The sequence below is a fragment of the Scophthalmus maximus genome, chromosome 1, assembly GCF_022379125.1.
Source record: "Scophthalmus maximus strain ysfricsl-2021 chromosome 1, ASM2237912v1, whole genome shotgun sequence".
Lineage (NCBI taxonomy): Eukaryota > Metazoa > Chordata > Actinopteri > Pleuronectiformes > Scophthalmidae > Scophthalmus > Scophthalmus maximus.
In genome coordinates, this window is record NC_061515.1 from 16,345,354 (window position 1) to 16,369,180 (window position 23,827).

Here is a 23,827-nt window from a genome sequence, read left to right on the forward strand (position 1 = left end):
GGCGGTTGTGTGTTCGCAATGACACCCTGACAAATTAGAATCTCAAGTCTCAAATATTGAAAAATGCATAACAGGTGAAGTACTGATTCATCTCATTGATATTTAGTTCCCCATGGTCAGATTGTTCATCTAAATATAGTGTAACACTGTATGTGTCTTATTAAAAAATAACTACAGTATACAGTCAAACACTCTCTTGGCAACATGTTTGTGGTAGATTATATCAGTAGAGGTCAAGAATGAATCCTTAGTTTGAAAGTAAAGTCCTACATGTTAGAAGCTATGCATGTGGTTTGGGTAATATGATAAATAATCTATGTTTATTGTGATATTTTATATACAGTCTATGGATATTATATGTCCATATACTGACATTTGAAACCACAATAAACTTATTGTGTATGTGTTAAACACTCTCCCTACAGACAACTATGATGTGATGCCGTTTCATTTAGCAATAAGTATTTTCCAAAGGATTTCATCATCAGTGCGCAACCATTTACTAGGAATAAAAGCACATGCGCTCCCGTCATTGGCCGCTCGCGGCCGTCAATCAACTCGGGTGTGCGTCATTTCCGTTGTCAGGTGGCGCTGTCGCTGTGGAAAGATGCGATCAGCGCGGAGCGGAGGCTTCGTCCCTAATTGCTCATTTCGGTAACAGCGGCTGAGCGACGCGAAGAGCCCCACGCCCCGTGCTGGTTTCATGCTGCTCGACGTGTGAACACCCGCAACGGCCACCGGCGACGGCGTCCTCGCCCGAGAAAATGTCCGCGTTGTAAGGAGACGAGGCGGACCTCAGCCCCGGCGGTTTCTTTGGCTCGAGGTGAGCGCGGCGGCGACCGCTCCGGCGCGGCTAGCCAGCTGCAGTGTTGCCCCCTACTTTTGTTCAAATGGCCTCTCGGTGGCTCCCGCCGCCTCCGGGGCTCGGCGCCTCCTGACTGCCCGCTCCGCCTGCAGTCGTGTTCGTCTCTCTCTCTCTCTGTCTCTCTCTCTTTCTGTCTCTCTCACCCGCTACCAGTCGCACGAGCCCGCCGGCGGCTAACCGCTCGCTCCCCGTAGTTTGCATCGACACAAACCAACTCCTTGTTGTGTTGTGTCCCTTTGTGCGGCCGGTGCGCCCGAAGCCACCGCGGCGGGGTGGGCTGTTTTTTTTTCTTCTTCTTCTTCTTCTTCTTCTTCTTCCGCCGAGGAATTCACTCAGCTTTGTTTTCGTAAGTTTGTATCTGCAGCCGAGCTACGAGCGTTTGTTCCGTCGTAAAATAGCAACGAATGTGTGCGTGTGCGTGTGTGTTTAAATAGCCACCTCAGTCCGACGTTATGTATGTACGTACGTGCGTGCGCGTGCGTGTGTGTGTGTTTTAAAACGCGGTCCATTAGTAATCGCTGCCGGCGGAACACATTAGCACCCGGCTAGTCAATTTATTAGCCGCTCGCCGAGTGGGCTTTTTAAAAATGTATTTTTTTTTTTATTTTGCACGAGTTGGAAGACATAACGTCAGCGTTTGATTTGTTTTTGTTTTTGTTTTTTTAACTCAACGACTCGTCTCGTCGTTTAATCCGCTGCTCGCTGCCGGAGGTAGTGAAAGGGCCGGTGCCCCGGACCGTGTGGTCGCAGAAAATGGCACCAAACTAACGCCCGTGGACGACTGTGTGCAATTTTTGCAAATTACCTTTGGCAAGGTGACCTTGTGTCCGCCAGTCCTTACAGTCGAGGGCGTTGTTATTTCAATCATGCAGGCAACAGCTGCAGCAGTTGTGTGTGTGTGTGTGTGTGTGTGTGTGTGTGTGTGTGTCTCTCATTGATCGACTGACAGGTCAGTCAAGAAGCAGCACTGACGCCTGTGTGACCTTCCAGGTGCTTTTGCCCCTTTTGCCCTGAGGTGTGATGCCAGATCCACGTGTGTGAATTGATCGATCTGGATCTTACAATCTCCCTCTGGACCTTTTGTGCAATTCACTCACACAGTTACTCCTGTACCTGCTCATGTTTGCATGTTGTTCCTTTTCTTTTCTCTCTTTTTTTGGTCCCATCTTTATACAGCCTTGATTTTTGCAATCACGCCGACAAGTGGCCCAGGAGTCTGGGTGGGTGGATCTTGAGACCACCCACATTTTCCCGTGGGCACCTGCGAAGCGTGTCTCTCCCTCCGTTTCGTGTGATATGATTCAGAGGCCATATCTGTTCTCGTCGTCCCCGCGGTACAGTCAGAGGCAAGTCCTGCCTGCCAGATCACTGGCCACGCAGAGAACCCCAGCGCTGTCAGAAGAAGGATAGCCGAGTGCTGTCACTGCGCTGATGTCATTTAGGTCAGTGTGCATTAGTTGGCTGCGTTGACCTTTGCTTTTTAGACGTGTCTGGAGTTGGCTCCGCGGCACTACAGCTGGTGTTTAGTAGTTAGACGAGTAGCCCTGGGTCCACTTTCTGCCCATGAGTCAGTTTTTGTGTTTTAAGTCCAAGGTGCATGGATGAGAATGCGTTTTTTAAAACCGCTCTTGACTGTGTGCCTGGGAGAAAGGAAAGGAAATGCACATAAGGTACAACCACACATCATCTTTTTAGAAATGTGGAGTGTGACCACAGATAAAATATCTTTTAGTTTGAGCTTTGTCTGCTTATTTCATTCTACCAAAACAAAAAATAATTCAAAATTTAAAAAAAACATATGTTCTTGCTGCACTGGAAACGGTATGCACATTGTTGATCCGTTGCTCTGCGCGGCTCTGCAGTAAAGATGCTCTCTTACTATTGGCAGCGTGACTTGGTGTCACTGGCTTGTGCCATAAATGCTCTCCGAAAACCTCAGCTCATCAGACCCAGTGGGTGATGACTAGCGGAGATATGGGGACAGATGGGCGAGAGACACGACGATGACACTGTCTGCTGTCTGGGATCACAAAAAGCCTCATGGAAGTGAGAATTCATAGCAGCCCATACTGACTGCCAACTGTCCTGCCTCCGCTCGGCCCAAAAACGCCAACTGGCGAGTGGCATACGAGTTTTGAAATGGGAACGTGCTTCAATTTATTAGAAAAACTCATTTTCTCTAGTTAATTTGTTTGCAAGACTAGTTGCATATCCCCTAATCGACCATTTTGCAGTTTATTAGGTGCTTTGTATTTTATTAAGTCTGAATCACCTCTTGTGTGTGGTTGGCTAAAATATGAGCAGATATGTCACTTTGTGCTCACTTTTTTTTTGTCGACCTACGTTCCATGAGGTGATTTATTTATTTACTTAATAACGATATTTGACATGATGCACGTGTCTAAGGCTCAGGGGCACATTTCTTTCTCCTATCGCCGTCATCACCTGGACATCTAAGCGTTTCTGTCCAATGGAAACTCCGGATGACAGCAGGGTGAATCATTCCTCTCGGTTCGAGGCCCTACTTCCCTGTTACGAGAAACAAATGCGGTTTCATCACATAGGAACTCAGTATCAGTAAACACGGCATACCTCTTGCTCTCTGAATTCTGGGAGGTAGATCTGCCGTGGCGGTTAAAGTGGTTTGTGTAATGATGATGTGTCACACTGTCACTGGTTTTTCTGGCATGTGAAGCTAGTTCCTTACCATATTGTAAGGGCTTGGTGGTTTGTTTTTGTTTATTTTTTTTTGTTCCAGCCTTGTTCGAACTTGCATGTCCTTTCAGAGGAAGGTCTGCGTAGATAAGCCGGCTGTACAGATTTTGAGATAAAATGTGCAGATTAAGAGAGGAAGGATTTTCTAAACCCGTAACCCCTGCAGCAGGAAAAAGCTAAAGATTGACATGTGACTAAATGCTGAGATGTAAATTAAAAAAGAAAAAAACTTTGTTTAAAGATTTTTTTCTTTTGTAAGTGGAATGCATTTACATGGAAAACTTTTTCAGCTTAAATTGCAAATTGTGACACATGCGCGTTTCTGTTAGCGAGATTGAATCTGAGGTGTCGTCCTTGACGCCAGTGGCCATCATTCTGAATGGAGCCATAATGGCCTCACACTCACACGGAGGTGTTGGTAAATGTGTGGGAGGAGTGTTCAGAATAGTCTGGGAGGAGCTGCCCTGAAGTCTACCTTCTTTTACTTTTACTCACTTATCAGCGTGCTCGCTACCGGTCTGTAGGAGTACTGCTAAAGTACTGCTCTGGTGAAGTCTTTATTTTTATTCTTTTATTTTTTATTTATTTACAGATTACTATGGGTTATTTTTGTCAGCAACTGAAAGTTTGTGTCTTTGCAGCATGTATGCACTTAGTCTTTAACTTGACTATCTTTATCCCCTGTGCTAATCTGATTTGTTCCCCCATAGAGCTCCAGTATGTCCAAGCGGCGCTTGTCGGAGAGGGGAGCTGGAGAGACATCAGGCAGGGCCAGCAAGCTGCAGTGTCCCGGGATATCCGGCAACAACGCCAAGAGAGCCGGGCCCTTCATCCTCGGTAAGGAAGCGCTTCTGCTCGAGCCCCAAAAGTATGGTAATAGTAGCTTTTGTGGCTGAGATTGCATTGTTTTGTGAATGTTTTAGCTTTAACGTGTGTGCAGAAAGTCAGTAGGTGTGTGTGTTTGTGTGTATGAATGTGAGAGTCGTGGGGTGTCTCTGTGTGTATGCACGCCTGAGACAAGAATGTGAAGAATTTTGCTGATCCCCATGACATCGACTAGAAAGGTCTGAGTCTGTGCTGGAGCAGGGTTATTTCCCCCCTCTGGAAAATGCATTTCTCTCATGCACTCTATCTTTTTTTTGGGTTGTTTTCTACTACCGAACTCCTATTTGCAATGCAGAGTGCCAAAGAAAACATTGCACCAGAGGTGTTAATGGGTACATGCACACGGAGCCTTTAATGAGTTGCAGGGAGACTGACACTCTGGCATGTAGCTTGCCTTTTGGTCATGCAGCTGTTCCCTCTTTCTGATCCTCGCAGGGCCTCGCCTGGGCAACTCACCAGTGCCCAGCATAGTGCAGTGTCTGGCCAGAAAGGACGGCACAGATGACTTCTATCAGCTCAAAGTAAGTCTGTTGTGGTTGGCAAGTTTTGTATCTCTCACAGAGTTTAGTGCACGTTGGAATAAAAACATGAGCATGCCTTTAAAAACAAAGCTACGATGTTCAAGTAGACATCTGAACCTTTGACCCTCCTTTGGTGCTGTTCACTTTATGGCGCCCTGTTTCAGTCTCACGCAAACAACAAAACTGGGCAATGTGTTTATAGGGCCTATCCAGTGTCTGTTACACAAGGGAAGGCTAGTAGGAAAGGGGGTGGGCAAGGAAGGGAGGAAGGTAGTGCCCCACCTGGAATGTCAACTTTTAACCCCCACGACCACGTAGTGAGTCAGTTCATGACCCTCGCCTCATACCCGTGACTGCAGCGCCTCGGTGTCTGCTGCACAGATTGTTTACTTTGCATCGGTACATGAGCTACTATTTTTAAAGCTGCAGTCCGGCTTATCCGTCTCTATTCCACTTGCTGCAACTTCTCGTTAAATGCTAAGCAGATGTAACTTAAAGTCACGTCTCAAGTCATTTAAAAGGGTCGGTGACAGGACTGAAGATTGGGCCACATACTAAATGGTTAAAGGCATTTTTCCACCCACCAACCTCGTGTGAGCCTTTGGCTGGCGACGCCTAAAGTTTGCTCTGTTCGACAGATCCTGACGCTGGAGGAGCGAGTGGATTCTGCGGGCGAGACCCAGGAGGAGAGGCAGGGGAAGATGCTGCTGCACACGGAGTACTCCCTGCTTTCTCTACTGCACAACCAGGATGGAGTTGTCCACCACCATGGCCTCTTCCAGGTAGACTGAGGCCTGCACACATGTGGCACATAACCGTTCTGTTGACTTGTTTTTTATGTATCATAAGTTGAATATTTTAAACTTAAAAACAAAAAAAAAATCCTTATAGACCATGATGTATTACTCAGCACTGTGTGGGCGAGCTTTCAGTATAATTCAGACCATGGAGAAGTGTGTTATTTTCAATTCAGTTTCGAGGTAAGCTCGTTATTAGTCCAGCCAGCTGCTTTTATTTTCCCTTTCAGGATCTTTCAATAGCGAAGTGGGAGTACCATCAATAGCCATATTTATCAGCAGTATTTTTCTTTTCGCAGCACTATCCATTCACAACGAGTCTCCCCTCCCTCACCTGTCTTCCCGTCTGCCTCCTCCTCTAACTTTGTTATTGTTCCATCTGCCTTTGGTCTCTCTCTCTCGCTCTTTCTTCTTTCCTTCTTTGTCTCTCTCTTTCACATCCTGTCTGTTCCACTCTGCGGCTGTTCTCAAAATAGCAGCATTGAGCCATGCACTCTTGATTCATTTGGGCCTGCAATATTGATTGGATTATTATAGTGCATCTCCACTGTGAGAGAACCAGTTAATAATGTTCGGTTTCGGAGGTGCTGACTGCATCTGTAAAAAACAAACTCTGACAACCTGATACAGAAAGCAATAAAAAGTGGTGCATCTGATAAGACTGGAGTTGGAAAGAAGAGGAATGACCTTTGCTGTTCGCCCTCCGCCACCCAGTGTGGTGGAGTACGTGTCTTATTCCCTTCAGCTACGTCCAGACTGTTGATTAATAACCTCTGCGCTGCTTGAATTTAGCTGAATTAGTCGGCTTAAAAAGCTGGATAGTGCTTCTGGAATAGAGAAAAAGAAAGATTGTTTCTCACATTCATCCTTTGTTGCATGTTCCCCAGGACCGGGCCTACGAAATAGTTGAGGACATTGAGGCCAACAAAGTGCGCAAGATGAAGAAGCGGATCTGCCTGGTGCTGGACTGCCTATGTGCCCACGACTTCAGCGACAAGACGGCCGATCTAATAAACCTGCAGCATTACGTCATAAAGGAAAAGCGGCTGAGCGAGCGTGAGGCCATCGTCATCTTCTATGACGTGGTGCGTGTGGTGGAGGCCCTTCATAAGGTGAGTGTAGGTCACTGGTATGTAATCATACCAGCCAAGAAACCATAAAAGTGTAGTTTTCTATTTTTGCCAATGAAGAAATGCTTGGATACCCCTGCAATGTTTTTGTCAACTGTAGAAGAAAATGTTATTGTTTACTAGTTTCACATCCTCTCTGATTACTCATGTTCCCGTGCCACTCCTAGAAAAAAACGGATTGTTTTTTATACCAGTGATTCACCAGGAATTATATGACCAAAAATTCTTTTCTTTTTTTCTTCTCTCTTTCCTCTCTTTGCAGAAAAACATTGTGCACAGAGACCTCAAGCTTGGAAACATGGTGCTGAACAAACGGTAAGATGGAACGCATCCGCTCATCGTTGTCAATCTGCTTTTAGATGCACTAGAATCCTCCCCTCACTTTGCCGGGTCATGTCATTTTAGCCTGCTACATGTAGTAATTCATTCTGTCTCGGCTCACGTGTCCGACGGGCCTCAGCCAACCCCAGCAGCCTGTATCCAGTGTGTATTTGGCTTTCGACCCGGGCCGGGGTCACATTCTCTGACCAAGAGTGAGATCAGTCACAGGAACCTGAAGCCTAGCTCTCTTGTGTCTGACGAGTCTTTGCTGAAGGTGAACTGGACTCTGGTGCACAAGAGGGCAAAGAACATGCTACTGCTTTTTTTCTCGGTGGGAGAGCGTTCGGGGTCAGGGCTGGCGTGAGCAGTGTTACAAAGCACGCAGAACCCCGTTGATTGCACCTCAGGTCGCAGAGTGCTGCAGCTCAGATAGGCCTCGCAGAAAAGGAAAGCTACTCATCTGTGAAACACAGACCCTGTCCAAACACCAGTACGTACAGAGTGTACGAGAGTGAGCCACTCCTTCTCACAGTGAGAGCACTGCTGTTTTCTCTTCATTATACATTCGTCTAAGTTTAAAGACATGTTTGCCAGATTGCGAATTCATCCTGTGAAATTTTGCCCATTTAAGGGGCAGTAAGCGATTTTTGAGAGAGCTTGTCTATCTCTTTGTTGTTGTTGAGATTTTCCTGAACCAGGGTCCTCGGGTATGGGAGAGCGTTGCGCAAACCACTAGGCCAAAACCACTAGCACGTCTCTTAAGGTGTCTGCGCTCGCAATGTTGATGGTGCAGCCTGTACCATTTGTTTTGTTTTCGATTTAAAGAGCCCGGGCTGAGCCTGGCTGTTTTTTACAAAAATTGTTTTACTTTAGAATCGCTTACTACTCCTTTAACAGGCAAGGTCTTCACTCACATTCTTGGAGACTCCGATACTCTTCCCACGAAGCCAGTCTTTTTCATTTGGATGGATAGTACACACACACACACACACACACACACACACACACACACACACACACACACACACACACACACACACACACACACACACACACACACACACACACACACACTGCTCCTAAGGTTGCATACACACACCTTCCCATCCAAACATTTTGTGTGTTTGTATGGCACACAAGTGTAATCACAGAGTTGTCCCACAGACTTCTCCTACATAAGCTGCATGTCTGAGTAGGTGCTTTGAAATGTCATGTGCCCGCCATCTTTTTACCACATACGCACTCTGAATCTCAGGCACCAGTGCCCATTCTCCCCACCACCACCTGCAGCAGCGGCAGCAGCAGCAGTGATGAAACGGGAGAGTGTTTTGGCCAGGGGAGGAGGGTGGTGGGGAGAGCAGCAGACAGGCAGAACACTCCGTCCCAGCTGGAGACAAAGGAGAGGCCTGCCAAAGGCCCCATAGCTCAGAGCTGACTCACACCGCAATGCACGTCGCACACATACACAGACATCATTTATTTACCCTCTACTCTGCTTTTTCTCTATTTTCTTTTACACCCCAGTTCCCTTCCTACCCCTGTCTTTGTTTTGATGCCTTTGTTATATCCCCCTTTTCACTTTTCGCTCCACCTTTATGCATCATACTTTTGCTTGCTTGCATATTTCCTCAGTCACTCCACCCTGCATGTATATGAACGTACAGTCAGTGTGGGAAAGGCGCAATCAATTTAGAGGCAGACCGATTCCGAAATCCCCCACCACCACCCCTGCTGCTTGTCATAACTCTGGGAAATGCACCGATGCCATCAACAAGCTCAGCAGTTTAAGTAAGAATAATGCGATTTCCTCCTGCCGAGCCGGCTCTTGTGAACGCATGAGGCCTTCAATCACGTCTCGGGGGTCTTTGACAATGTATGTCACAACTGAATTGACTACCCGCATTGTTGTTGCATTTCTAAAGGGGACATAGTGATTCTTTTAGACATGCACCATAGCAAGCTGATTTTTCTTGTTCAGTTTTTTTTCTCCCTCAGTCTGCTCCTGTCCTTTACATCAGCAATGTTTTTTTTAAGGGTTGAATTACTGACTGACTGACTGACTGTGAAATGTCTCAGTTGTGTTTGTCGCGAATCAATTTTTGGTGAAGGAGACATTCGAAACAGAAAATGGGGAATGAAATCCTTTCCTTGAGACGTTAAGGTACTTGAAAAAACATTTGCTACACTAAAGGTTTGGTCTTGGTAAAGTCCTGTCAATCAACAGTTCAGAGAAATTTATATTTCTCTTCTTTGTAGAAGTTGCCCTGCGTTTAACCTCCTTTCTCGTCAGCCGGTGTATTTTCAGCGAAAACGCATTGGGAGGGAGAAGAAATCTGCAGGGCATTGGGTTTCTGGTTTCCTGACTTACTCGGGGCCGGCGGTCACATGACCAGGAAGCAGAGATGTTGCGGCTGTACTTCAATCCCCCCCCCCCCCCCCCACAGGGACCCTTGCCTCACGAGGCAAACATGCCATTTCATTTAGCCAATCTCCGGTGGCAAGAATAGAAACCTTGGTCGTGATGCGCACAGACAAAAGGACAGCGTCCTCCATAAGGGAAGCTCTTATGTGGAGGGTCCTTGAAGCGTCAAACTCTGTTCCTCTGGCCCATCCTTTTGCAGATTACAAGGCCACTATATGGTTATAGAGACTTGATCACAAAAGCTTTTGAAAGCGGCTGAATCACATAAGTAGCTGGAAATTATATGGACTGAATGTTCGAAGGGAAGATTGAAATTGGAGCATTTAGTTGAAAAAGCTGTTGCCGGGTGTTTGACAGGAATTGGTTCCAGACGCTGTAATGGAAGCTGTGTGTGCGTGTGTGAGAGAGATGGAGCACGGTGTGAAAGTGAGAGAGAATAGGGGAAGCTCTTGACCTCAGACTTTTTAGAAAGCGGATGTGGGTGAGAAGCGTGATCTGGAGAGGACCAAGGCACTAGACTGCGGCTGATCTTGTTAGCGCTCATGTGCTTTTTAAATGCGTGTTTGCGTGTGCGTGCTCGGCATGGGAGCGATTGTGTGGGTGCTCTCGAAGTTGCGAGCTTGTGTACATATTTTAAAAACCTTCGTGAGCTTTACATATTCGCCTGCCAGCCCATCACCATGCTGAGTCACCGAGACAATTATCTCAAGCCACAGGTTGACTCATATGTTTGTCAAAGTTCGCCTTTTTTCCCTTTTTTTTCATTCTCTGCTGAAAGAACACATGGATACTGAATAGGCCTTAGTCTAGTCCTTTGGCTTTAATACTGTTAGGTTTCACTCTCCCACAAGCATAATAAATTTACCTTGATGACTCAGAGGGTTTTTGGGTTTCCACAGAAACCATATTAATCAAACACTGATGGCAGGAGCATTGGGTCCTCTCAGACTTTGCAGTGCCAGTGTGTCTGGACTGGTCTTGTTCTTGAAGTGTCTCTGGGTAGATGCAGAGAGATATTGGCTTATGTGATGATGATGTTGGTGATAGTAAACTCGCTTTATATAGAGCCTTGGAGCTTTCAGTGTTTTTATTGGATGGTACAAGAACACAAGAGGGAGAAAGGAACATTAAGTGCATTTAAAAGAAATGCATCTATATTAAAACTTTTTAATGCAAAGGGCTTTAGTCAATAGCTGTCATCTGTAGTCCATAAATGTCAAGATGCATGTTTAAAGAAAAGATGCTATTGCTATGCTATGTCCTATTATACAAGTACCAAATGTGCCTGACATCTTCCTGATATGTTGCAACCACTCTTGCACAATCTAGCTCATGGTTGTTTTTAGGGATGCACCGATGTGATACTGATATTATTGGCCAGGTAACGACTCAAAAAGCTAGATCTGCTATCGGTGACTGTCAAGCCAATCTGTTCAAAAGGTAGTCCATGTTTCCATCTGTGCATAAAGTACATCATGCATCAGCAGTGCGCCGCTAGAACCGTACATCTCGCTAAAACGAGAGCTTACATAGCACGGAGGGAGCTAAAAAAGAAAACAAATGGTCGGCAGTTTGGAGGAATTTCACATTTGCTGAGACAACAAGTTCTCAAGCTGCTTTCAGTATCTGCAAGGCGGTGATTTGAAATTATTACGCAACCAACTTAATCAAGCACGTCCCAGAAGCATCTTAGGAAAGCGATGTTGAATTTAAGCTTGATGTTGCCTTACACAACACGTGCCTATCCTAATCCCGATCTTTGCATTTGTGATTGGTGTAGATTTTAATTAAAGAAATGTTGACGTTTAAGATGATTGTCTGTAGTTGTTGAGCACTGTCTACCGAGACACAAGTTTAACCTGCTTCTGCAACAGATAACGTACAAGAATCTACTGAATCAAAGACGTTTGTTATGACGTTTTAAAGTAGTCTGTAGACGGGGAGGGGACATGTCTTGAAGAGTCTTGTGTTGAATTAAACAAATAGATGAAAGTTTACCGTAAGGATGTGGGAAACGCTTTATTATAAGACCGGGTGTGAATACTCTGTTTGCATCTGATAGTCATGAGATGCGGATGTATTTTTAAAGCCAAGAGACTCGTTTGATTATTAAGAAAACAAGGCGTCAAGTTCTCCCTGCCTCTTGTCAACTTATTTACTTCTTGCTCTGGGCTGTGACTTGAGTGCTTCACATTTAGAAATTAATGGTTTAATCAAGTTAAATAGAGAACCCTGAGGGGAGTGTTCAGTAGAAGTGTAAATACTTGCAAAATGGATCCCTGAATCAAAATTAGGTAATGATCAGGGGTGTTTGTCTGTTTTATGTTTGCTCCTAGGACTCACCGAATCACTATTACCAACTTCTGCCTGGGGAAACACCTGGTGAGTGAGGACGACCTGCTGAAGGACCAGAGAGGAAGTCCAGCCTACATTAGCCCTGATGTATTAAGCGGTGAGTGACAAACCAATATTTTTGCATGCATTTTATTTTTAGAGGCCAATATATACATCAAACAAACTCCTTTTCAAACAGTCTAGAATACAATAACATGTTTCCTTCTGACATTCAGCCTTGAGGGGTTTGTGCATCACATACTTTTGTCCATCATGTTTCAGTGTGTTATACCACCGTGTGACATCAGATGTAAATGATTCAAATGTAACTAACTTGCTTGATGACGTGCGTCCCTTCTTCGTCATAATCATACTCCTCTTCCCCTTCTTCTACTTAGGATTTAATCGTTTACGTTCGTGCGTCACGTTAAATATTGCTGGCGCAATGAATTGTGGGGTGTCTATTTCTACTTTCCTTTCGCATAGGAAGGTCCAGTGTACCCTGTGCTGAAGGAGATAGGAAAGGAAGCATTGAAGCTCCTTTCTTATGCATTTAGAGGATCCAAACAGCTCCTATCGTGGCCGCCGATTAAATACTTCTGGGTCATTTCAAGATTTAGGAAACTTCCTTAGGAAATTTGACAATTTGACCGTACCCCAGATTTACTGGCAGGAGGCGAAACGCACTTCCGGGTGTCTTGTCTGCTGGAAATGATAAGAAGAAGAAATCAAAACCATACAGAATTGGTCTATTCTTGATGTGTTCCAGGCAAACAAACACGCCTAATATGTTTGACGCATTTCTAATTTATCAGTATGAACAAAGCCAGCTATGTGGTTAGACCACCAACCGAATGAGTACTGTAGTTTCGCTGATCATCCTCGGTTGAGTTGACTGTGTTTTAACATGGCCTAGGACAGACACACATACTGTACACACTGCTAAAAGAAATGTGGACCTCCTCTGAAAGTGGGTTGAGTGATCAGCTCGACATCTTTGGTGCAACCTTCATTTTGAGCTGATCACCTAAAACTCACATGGATACCAGGTATGAACAGGGCCATACATTTGCCACTGGCCACTGTTTGAAATGAGACTGGATTGTGAATTGACTACAAATGAAACACAACCATGTAATGCATTTTCCGTGGATTCTGCTGTAGAATGTTTCGTAACATCCAGCAGTCAGTCTCGTGTTTTGATTTTGCTGCTTATTTGGCAACAAGGAAGAGGTTGTGTCGCAATCATGGACTGACAAAAGCTACGAATAGATTTCTTTTTTTCTTTCTGTCTTTGTGTTATCACCACGGTGATGTTGCATTTTCTCACGGTACGTGTCTGTAACCAGACAAAAAGCTCCACAATGTTCATTTGTCAGAGCAAGTGTGCAAACCTGAACACTACACACAAAATCAAGTTGATGCTTGAGCATGCACTTCCACGGCTGACCCCAATATTACCTATTTGAATCACTGGTTTCCAGAGGAGCATCCTGGAGACGGTGGACAAGCTTAAGAAGAACGATTTCCAACAAAAATCGTTCACCTCCAGCCACTCAAACTGTAGATAAAACCAGAGGGTGTATATCAGCATAACGTGACAGGCACACAATTAAATAGAGCTTCAGTGACTCACGCACTGATGACTCACTGGAGGGAAACTACTCCCATCTACCTCCCCTCCCCTCCCTCGCCTGTGTATGTTTGTGTCACAGGCTGTAACATAATTGCCCGCTGCTGCTGCCGCCTGCCTGGCTGTAATAACACCGCCTATGGTCATGCACAGCCGCGATGCTCCACCCCCTCACCAGCTCCCTAGCTGATTTAGTGGCTCAGGGTTAATTATAAAAATGAATACATTTCTAGGAAATACAATGGACATGCCGTCATTGCTTGTGTTTGTTTGCTCTTGCCGTTAATCATTAGACATGGGGACTTGACAGGAATCAAACCTGTCAACGGGTTGATCACCCCGCTGAGTCACACAAGGCCAAAAAAAAATTTTGATTTGCTCATCTGCTCCAGTATCAAGCATTGTATCCTCATCGTCTTGCTCTCCTGTCTCCAGGTCGGCCATACCGCGGGAAGCCCAGCGACATGTGGGCTCTTGGCGTGGTCCTGTTCACCATGCTGTATGGCCAGTTCCCCTTTTACGACAGCATACCTCAAGAGCTTTTCCGCAAGATCAAGGCTGCAGAGTACTCCATCCCAGAGTGAGTGCACAACTGTTTGGGCTCTGTTCACATTTGAACTGATGCAGTAAAGGTACCTGGTATTAGGTTCTGAGTTTCTCTGTAATGACCACAAAATTTATTTAGCTTTTACTTCAGTATTATTTATTATTCATCCTTTTTTTTCATTTATTAAAACCCCCTCCCTACCGCCTCTCAACACCGTCCCTTCAACCAGCAGCCTGTCGCAGTCTGTTACCTGGGCAACCAGCAGTCGAAAGACTCTAGGGGTTTCAACATCCTCTGCGCCAGGTTCAAGGGTGTAACCTCTGTGGCTCTCACTTTGACTCAAGGGCAGGTTCAGAGTGGGACAGGGTGCCCTCTCAAGTGTAAACAGCACAACTCACAAGCTGATAACAATGTTAATATGGATTATTTACAGTGGGAGACCACTTTAAGACTTTTGGACCCCACTGACGACAGGGTGCACCTCGTTTTAACATTTATCCTCTATTCATTCTTTATTTATTTCTGCCACACTGGCTGCATGACATGTAACTCTCTTTATACGGACAGCGAAATGAATCACACCAAAACAGTTTGTATAGACACACAATAAAAAATGTGTCTGAAGAAGTATATTTATAATGTCTCAATCTGTCTTTTGAAGTCGCACTTACTCAACGTAGTATCATTTCACATATTAAACTGTCCCTTCCTGTCCCCTCCTCACAGGGATGGTCGTGTGTCGGAGAACACGGTGTGCCTGATCCGAAAGCTGCTGGTGCTGGACCCTCAGCAGAGGCTGACTGCAGGAGAGGTGCTGGAGTCTCTCAGTGTCATCATTGCCTCGTGGTAATTGCTCCCCCTGCTGGCTTTTTGAAGAAAAATAAATTTTGTCTAAATTTTGTCGTCTTGACTGCGGAAGTTGTGTAAAAATCTCTACTACTAACTGGCATGAGTTTTTTTTAAGTTAGCTTTGTGTCTATTTGATTCCGTGGACATTTATTAATCATCATCTGTGTTGTGTTTTTTCTAATGACAGGCAATCTGTTTCATTGCTGAGTGGCCCTCTGCAGGTGGTGCCGGATATTGATGACCAGATCAATCACCCAGAACATCTGCAAGAGGTAAATTATTAGAGAAGGGGCATGATATTGAACCTTTTGGATAAATCTGTAGCAGCTGAAATGGAGAGGTTTCAGATGGAGGATTGATATGTGGTTATAGCTTGATGCAGCCATGTGTAATAATGCCAATAATTTGTTGTAATCCACCTTTTCCTTGCGGTTCTGCCTCATGTCTACTCATCAGTTACACGTAGAGATCGTGTTAAATATAATTCAGCCCAGATGCTGCAGCACGTTGAACAGAATCCACTCTCTCCCCTCAGGCCAAGGTGATAGAAGAGTCTTCGCAGTATGAATTCGAGAACTACATGCGCCAGCAGCTGCTGTTGGCCGAAGAGAAGAACACTATCCATGAGGCCAAGAGCTTTCTCACCAAGCGCCAGTTTGGCAGCATTCCACCTGTGAGGCGCCTGGGCCACGACGCCCAGCCCGTCAGCCCACTAGATGCTGCCATCCTGGCACAACGTTTCCTCCGGAAGTAGTCTCTAACCCCCCGTCCCGGCCGCCGCTCTGGTCTCCCCGGGGAGTAGAGCGACCTGTGGAGTCCAGGGAGGTGGGGGGGGATTAGCCACAAAGCCGGACTTGCCTACGTGGGTGGGGTACCAGACGCCCCAAAGTCGTAGGTGGGCTTTGGGCAAGCTAGGTGGAACCGTCACGGGGAGGCCAAACCCAGAACTTCACTCTTCATGTCTGGATCCTCTGAGTGAAACATGGAAAGGCCCGGAGGAAGAGCTGAAGGTTCTTTGCCCTCAGGTCGCCCACACTCAGATCTCACTGTGAAGTGAACCTGATGGCGCAGTCACACACACGGGGCTTGACACAAGGCTCTGCCTGGAGTGTTGAAGAAATGTATTAATCCCATATTCCTCCTCCTCCGATTTCCCCCCCACCCCCACCGTAACACTTTACCCATCAACTCTGGATCCCCTGAGCAATACAGGATCAGAATCATGTAGCAACCCTCTCTCTCTTCCCATTGGTTAATGGTTTTTGCCTCGTGTCAGATCACCTGATCGCAGCAGCCACCTCTCTATACCTCCATTCCACCCTCCTGCTCTCTCCCCATCCCCCTCCGTCCCCCTCTGTTGTTCTCCCATACTGGAACACGACCCGGACTTCTCCCGTCTGTAACTCAGACTTCAAATCAATCTACCTCTCTGTCTCTGTTCTCTGTCGGTAAACCATGCTCACTGTTCTGAGACAAGGGATTGTAACAATGGAGTCTTGATGCCACCAGTGACACAAAGCATTAATGTTTGCTGTCGGGAGTGATGATGCTCTGAAACCCTTTTCAGTGGTTTCGAAAAATCTGAATAAGCTTTTTTTCATATTTTTTTTTCATATTTACCATGATAAGTAGCATTTTTATCCCTAAACTTGCTTTCAAGATATTGAATATCAAAAGTACAATGATCCTTTTTGATATTCACATTGTCTCCCGCTTTTTCGCTCACCCCTGTGGAAATCTATTTTTACCACCTAGGCAGCTAGTGTGAGGTACCTGGAAGTCACAATGCCAAGAACTGAGTGGGAGAAACTGTCGGATCCTCCCCACCAAGGCATATTATTAATGGTAACACTTCCTCAGTGCCATTATAGTGAAGATTAAGGCACCGTCATGTTTCTGTTGCCAAAAAAAAAAGGAGGCATGTCTTAAAAACGACTCTTAGCCAAGGAACCGGGTACCCACAGCCTCATTCAGAATCAACGGCTTCCAGGGATTCCTACTTCCTTGTTTCTCTTCAACAAGACAAATCTTTTTTTTTTCAGTATGAATGTGAACTGTCATTCTACTCTTTGAAATGTCTGCAGTATCCATGACCGTGTACGTGTGTTTTGTTTTTGTTTTGTTATTGTTTTTCTTCCCACCAGGCCAGGGGTAATAAAAGTCTGCGGAGCTGTCGGGCCGTTAACCTCTGACAGTCTCAGACATTTTTAAGCTCTCCTCGGAACTTTGCGTTCACTCATCTGGCCTGCCCCAGCGGCAGACACTGTGAAAAACCAGAGCGGGGCTTCGCAAACGTTTGTGACGATCATAAAAGCTTTCTTCAGCTTTAGAAAAAAAAAGTCACATATCTATCGCCGTTCTCGAGCCCCCTCTGCGGTTCAACTTGTACACGCTCCTATCGTCTCGCTGTACAGGCTCCCTGAGAGACGAGCTGGCGGCCGGTAACTGATACTGTAATATGGAATGAGACATGAAAATGCAAACTCTCTTTTAGGGTTTCAGTTCATTTTTTTTTAAATTTTTTTTTAATCAAAGTGTGTCTTCAAACCATGGCAAAGCTACTAACCAGTGACTGTTAGGCATCTGTACACTGCAACCTGCCTTTGCGTATTGGTATCTGCTTGAGACTCTTTAGATTTCTTCCTATTTATATTCAAAAACTGATTGCATGACTCTGGAATATTTTCAAATGTCTTTTACATCTTAATTTTTTTTTCTGATTCTTGTAATTTCATGTTGATTTATTTATTCACTAGTGTAAACATCCCCCACCCACCCATCCTCCTTCTAAACCACTGGGGCTTGTTTCACAGACGTCGATCACAGTCGGTGAAAATGTCTTTTGAGGTGTTCTTGTGAAACTCACGTCGGTGAAACAAGCCCCGAATCTCCTTTCTGAACTCACAGCTTTAAGAAGTGTCGTAAGCTCCCAACATTGGCTCCACTCCGACCGTGTCGTTCTCATCCCTCTAGCCGCATTCACGAATGAGTAGCATCCTTCTGTTTTCTCCTTTTGGTTCCTTTCAATAATTCTCTTGCCATTTTGCCACTAAGTCTGTGGTCAACTTAAGCTACACTAATAACAAGACTGACTTTTGCATAGTTCTATTTTTTACAGAATACGAAATAATATTGTCATTATTATCACTCATTATTTTGATTTTTTTGGGGGGGGGTTATCATTACCCCCCTCACCCCCCATTCACACACACAAGGCTGCACTCTCTGGCCAGTATGTAAATAATGTACCATCGTGACTGCGCCAGTCATATTGTATGTAGTTCCACCCAGCGAGACGCCGACTCCGTTTCAACACATGCTGATTGACGTGCGTTATAGGCCACATTGGCCACCGACCACCACATCTGGAGGCTAAAATAATATGTAAAGAGGGCCGTCGGCTTTTCTCCCACCTCAATGTGAATTCCATGGGTATACAGCAGTATTGTAGTAGTCTAGGTTGTTCAACAAAAAAAGGTGTTTTCACGAACACTGTAGCCAATTGCTGAATGCTAACATTAAGTGACCCCGTCTGTGGAAATGTCTCACGCCATCTCCCACGACGACCAACTTACAGAATAGTAACTAGAGGTTCAATCGACCCTTCACGTAGATGTTTTCTAATCTGTCCCACGCCACCCCGTGATCAAAAAGTCTTTCACGTTCTAGCTAGTGGATTGTAACCACATTCAATGTTTTGTTTTTTACAGAGTCACATTGATCAACCGCAATGTGGACTGATAAAGCATGAAAATAGTGTAGTGGAAAATAACCTGTGTAGAACATGTGTCTGTTGCATGATTTGAAACTTGTGACAGAGTAATGGAGGCAGAAGCTGAAAGATAATTTGCCCATTTGGGTGCTAAAAGTAAAATCCAGTGCAAGAATTATTTATTATCTACCCCTCCAAATTGAATGGATAGTACAATTTAATCAGTTTTCAAAAAAGTTTTAGTTTTCTCCTGATTCTGAAGTTTAAGTTGTCGGTATATAACCTATATATTCCTGACCGTTTCAACTGGAAACCTAGCGTAGGATATGAGATGTGGTGTAGTTTGAACCCCAGTGGGATGATGTGTTGTAAGCTGCTTGGTCGGACATGGTCGTCTAGATACAGAAAAACTGCGTAATTGTACAGATGAAAACGTTTGTATAAAAAACATATTTTTCTACGTCACCAGATCTCTACATGCATGTCTGCAATAAACTTTGATATGGAAACATTCAACTTTGTCACGTCTTCTCGTGTGTCCTTCCAGTACCAGCAGGGGGAGCACTTTCTTTAAAAAAAAAAGAAGAAGAAAGAAACTGAAGAGCAACCAGAGCAGTGGATTTCATATTGGCTCGCGTGACCTAACGCTGAATGTTCTTCTTTGTCCGCTTCTACATATTTCTCTACCAGATGTGGCCAATACAATCTACAGAAAACATTCCGTTGTGCCTCGGTGCCAGACGTGCTTTTACATGATCTCAGGCCTCTGGGTGAAACCTGTATCAAGAATAAACAGAGTATAGAAGAATCATCTCTCTGTGCGTCTGAACCTCCCCAGTCTGTGGCGAGTCAAGTTTTTGGACCAGACTGAGGTAGACGTGCTCAAACAGGAAGCCTCCTGCTGACTCTGACACCATCGCAGGACCCTGGTGGGCTCTGTCAAATCTCCCCCACCTACTATCAGGCCTTTGAACACACACACACACGCGCACACACACACACGAGCAGGACATTAATTCCATTAGAAATCATGTCACGTCTGCCCCATAAAACACACAAGTACACATGGAAATCTAATCATAAGTGGGCCCGACAGACATACTGGACTAGATCTGTGATAATCGGATGTTCAAATGTTGCATGAACAGTCACTGTGAAACCACCTTGTTTTTTCTTACACACCAGTCACACTCACACTCCTGGTGCAGATGTTGCTAGGATGATTGAGTAGATAAAAGTGGCCCCCGCAGAAGGAAATTCAATCTTTCACCCAATGCTCACTGGACAAATTAGAGGATCGGACCCACTTATGGACCGGTTTTAGTCGAAACGTCGTTTTTCCAAAGGCACAAAGTCACTGTTGAGAGCGCTGACTCCTCTCCAAAAGAATAACGGAGCACTGTGGGGACCTTCCCCACCCCTCTGCGCCTCGACTGGCTCCGTCCTCTGGGTGATTACAGCCCGCCCTCTCCCGACATGTCGAGGTAGGTGGAGATCTCAGGGGTCAAAGTTCCACAGATGCTGTGTCCCCTTAAACCACAACCAGCTGGCCTTGCAGAGGTACAGCCTGGATCTGTGTGTGTGTGTGTGTGTGTGTGAAACGAGCAATTGTCCAGAAATACGCAATGTTCTCGTTTGATTACCTTAGAGAGCATTGCGTATTCAGTATCGCTGGAAAAGAGCAGCTAGATACGGATGACAAAGGATAAACAACAATTTACACTTTCCAGATGTGTGTGTGTGTGTGTGTGTGTGTGTATAGCAGTATTGTCATAGCTCTCTGTGTTTGTGTACTTTAATGGTAGCAGTGTATTAAATCATTCAAATGTATTTGCAATAATTTCAGTTGCTTTACATCTTGTGGTGTTTACGTCTGCCCGGAGCGCGTGAACGTGTCTCCAGCTGTGTCCAGCATGCTGAGGCTTTTATGGCTTCTCCTGACAAACACTTGAGCGAAACACACAAAAGCAAATTGATGCTGTATTTGAACAATACCCCCCAAAAAGGAAAGCATGTGACTATTCATAACATTGAGCAGCAGCAGATGGAACAGTCTCACAGCTGCCCAAGGAGAGAACACGTGAAATCACACAGTCTATGCCTTGAATGGTTTCAGCATCAGATGTCTAGTTGAGTGGTTAGTGGCTGGTGTGATTTTTTGTCCGGCCTTGTCTAATCTTCTGTTTATGTTCTTCTCTGTGTCTCAATCAAGAAAACAAAGGCAGAATGGCGAGAACAATACTAGCAAAAGGCCCTCATGGCTCGTATCTAAGACAAAGTAATGATCCCTAAGCTATTTTCTTTTACAAAAAGTGTAAATTATAATCACTACAATCAAAAGGGTTGAGAGAGCATGAAAGTTCTCGGCGAGTTGACAATATTCCTGATAGATTTTGAAATAGCTCTCATTCAAAGAGAAAAAATAGTATTCAAAGTAGAAATGGTTCATCCTCCGAGGAGCCGGAATCTAGTAGCTATCTAACAGGTTTCGATATTTCTTAGGTGCATGTTTTAATTCTGGACCAATGAGGATTCCAGGATAGTAAAATTAGTATCCGGTATATACAATATCCTATTTGAAGAGGCAGAGTACTTCATGAACTCTTTTAGTTTAGATTAGCAGCTTTTAGATCTGCACAAGTTTGTTTTTGCTGGCGAGCCGTGGCGGCCTCGCAACAGAATCTGCACACGGTCCCCACGTGAGCTCCGAGGACGGACGACATCTGCTGAAGGCTTCACTTATCTCAAGTAACTTAGTCTTCTCTCCTCATATTCGATTGTTGTTTTTGAAACGGATGATAAAACAGAGGATCTCAATGACAAACGCCGTTGTAAAGTTTCACCAGCCACACACTGAGGAGTTGTGACATGCGAATCGTCCACAGATCCTTGTTTTTTTAAAAACTCATATTGTGTGACTTTGAAGTCAGTGCCCACGGTCTAATCTCAACCTGGTGCGCACACTGAAGACGCTAAACCAAACAAGGTGACAAAAACCACTAGTTCTAATATTCTGCTCACATTAAAGAGAAAAAGCGCCTCCTCCAGTGACAGACGGTGACTTTAGATGTGGCTGTGAGTCTGGTGCCATGAGGCAGACTTTGTTGTGGCACGATCACCACGTGTGGCAGACAGAAATACACTCACTCGCGGAACCGATCGAATCTAGAACAGATAATTGTTTCTTGGTTGTTTGGTTTTTTTGCGATGAACTATTTCTCTCAGCACGTATAGCTTTAAAATCATAGAAAGTGCAATAGCCGTAAATGGACTGTATTTATATAGACGCTTTCCTTATCGATCACTCAAAGTGAATTACAGTACAAGTTACATTCACCCATTCACACACAAACATTCATACAGCACTTCTATACACAACGCTTTTTCTGTCACACATCATTCATACACTTTTAGGGTTGAGTGTCTTACCCAAGGACACATCGGCACGTGGACTGGAGGTGCCGGGGATCGAAACCATCAACCTTCCAGTCAGCGGACCACCAGCCTCCTGAGCCACGTGTCAAACTTTCAAGTGGTAAACAATTCACCGACATCCACAGACTCATGAATTACACTTTCTCTCTGAACCTTGGGTTGAGTACAGGGCCGAAAGCACCAAAGAGAGAAACTGTAGCTTCACATTAAACCACAAACAATCATTTGTGGATGTCTGTTGACAGGTGGATTTAAATAATGAGATGCAAGGTGTTCATTTGTGAGCTTTTTGAAGTGTTGGTTACATTTCATTTTAGCAATAGCACAATAAATAGTGTCCATTGTCAAGTTTGATGAACATATCATCACCACTCTCAGGTCTGTACAGTGACGATGAAGCTGGAACAAGTCTGGAAACAAGGGGGCCCAGGACCAGAGGAGAAGGACGCAAAACCTGCCGTGAAATACTGTTGTAGCACTCCTCTTACAGAATATAAGACCTTAATCTCTGAGCATCAGAGTTTAGGGGTAGATAGTGAGGAAAACATGGCTCTTTGAAGGAGGATGTTTCTCTTATTCCTTTCTGAGGGAAGGTTTTCGTTTTTCTGGCCAGCCCAAAGTTGACAAAACATCGAATTGGACTCAAGGATAAACAGATTGGAATTTGTTGGTCAAAGGTCAAGGTCACTGTGACCTCACGTCCATCCCCATCTCGTGAGCACGAGAACACCCGACGGGAATCTCACTCAATCTGGCACAAATGTCCACCTGGACTCGAGGATGGACTGATGGCAACAACACAACTCAGGAACAGAAAGGGAGACCATGTGTCACAATTAGTCTGATGCTGAATTGGTGAATTCGTAGGTCGTCTGCGTAAAAAACGTCTTTGCAGCACGTCATAACTTTTATTGAATTCCTTCTATGTCTTCACTACATAAGTTGCATGAGTCTGGAAACTGCAACTTGACTGGTTGATAGAAGTACACGACCCTGAGACAATTTTAAATCGAATTTCTTTTCTATTACTGTCCTCTTTCTACAAGAGATCCTGTTGCACTTTTCACATAGCAAAATGAGACTTATTCGCAGTTTTTGTCATCGACACCCAACAGTCTGATATATGAAGTCAGTACGAGTCTTTACCACAAGGCTTTATTACTAAAGTTTCACACAGACCAGGGGCATAACCCCTCTTACTCGCAATCCCCTGGAAGCCGCCAGTGTCAAGCGGAAGATTGTTCGCAGCTGCCGTGTCTCTCTGTGACCTCGCCCTTGTCTCGGAGAGAACGAAACTGGAGTTGTCCCGGGACATTCGTACATTCTGTCGTCGGTTCTTTTGTTTGCGTTTGACATGATGCGGAAAGGCTGTGATGGTCCATCCGGTTCTTGCATATTTTGCCTACACATGGCTTGATGGTACGCTGAGAAGCAGCATGCTGTTGCACAAATCTCTGGAGGAAGACGCTGAGAACAGCCAGGCCCGATTGCTGCTGTCACTTGTTCCATTACCCTTTTCTTTTTTTTTGGTCCTTTCAGGTCTTTTTACGAACTGCTCCTCTTCCACCACACGCTGCACCGAGCATCTGACTGAATTCCCCCTTCTCCGTCCACCTCTCCCTCACCTCCTCGCTGCGCCCGTCAGGCGCAAGGGTGGGAAA

The 23,827-nt window shown here is 45.1% G+C and overlaps 1 protein-coding gene across 4 annotated transcripts; it reads left to right on the forward strand.

Annotated features, from left to right (window-relative positions):
• The first annotated feature begins 588 nt into the window (after nucleotides 1-588).
• stk40 (serine/threonine kinase 40) lies at nucleotides 589-19,244 on the forward strand. Of its 4 annotated transcripts, none has more exons than XM_035629028.2 (11): nucleotides 589-823; nucleotides 4,291-4,417; nucleotides 4,901-4,986; nucleotides 5,625-5,768; nucleotides 6,671-6,895; nucleotides 7,176-7,228; nucleotides 11,993-12,108; nucleotides 14,059-14,203; nucleotides 14,897-15,016; nucleotides 15,207-15,291; nucleotides 15,555-19,244. In XM_035629028.2, exons 2-11 carry the CDS (start codon nucleotides 4,300-4,302, stop codon nucleotides 15,771-15,773), a joined length of 1,311 nt encoding a protein of 436 aa, XP_035484921.1. In that variant the 5' UTR covers nucleotides 589-823; nucleotides 4,291-4,299; the 3' UTR covers nucleotides 15,774-19,244. The 4 variants fall into 4 exon arrangements, with proteins under 4 accessions (XP_035484921.1, XP_035485173.1, XP_035485091.1 ...); XM_035629280.2 differs by lacking the exon at nucleotides 589-823 and adding an exon at nucleotides 912-1,211; XM_035629198.2 differs by lacking the exon at nucleotides 589-823 and adding an exon at nucleotides 1,893-2,307.
• Nucleotides 19,245-23,827: the final 4,583 nt, after the last annotated feature.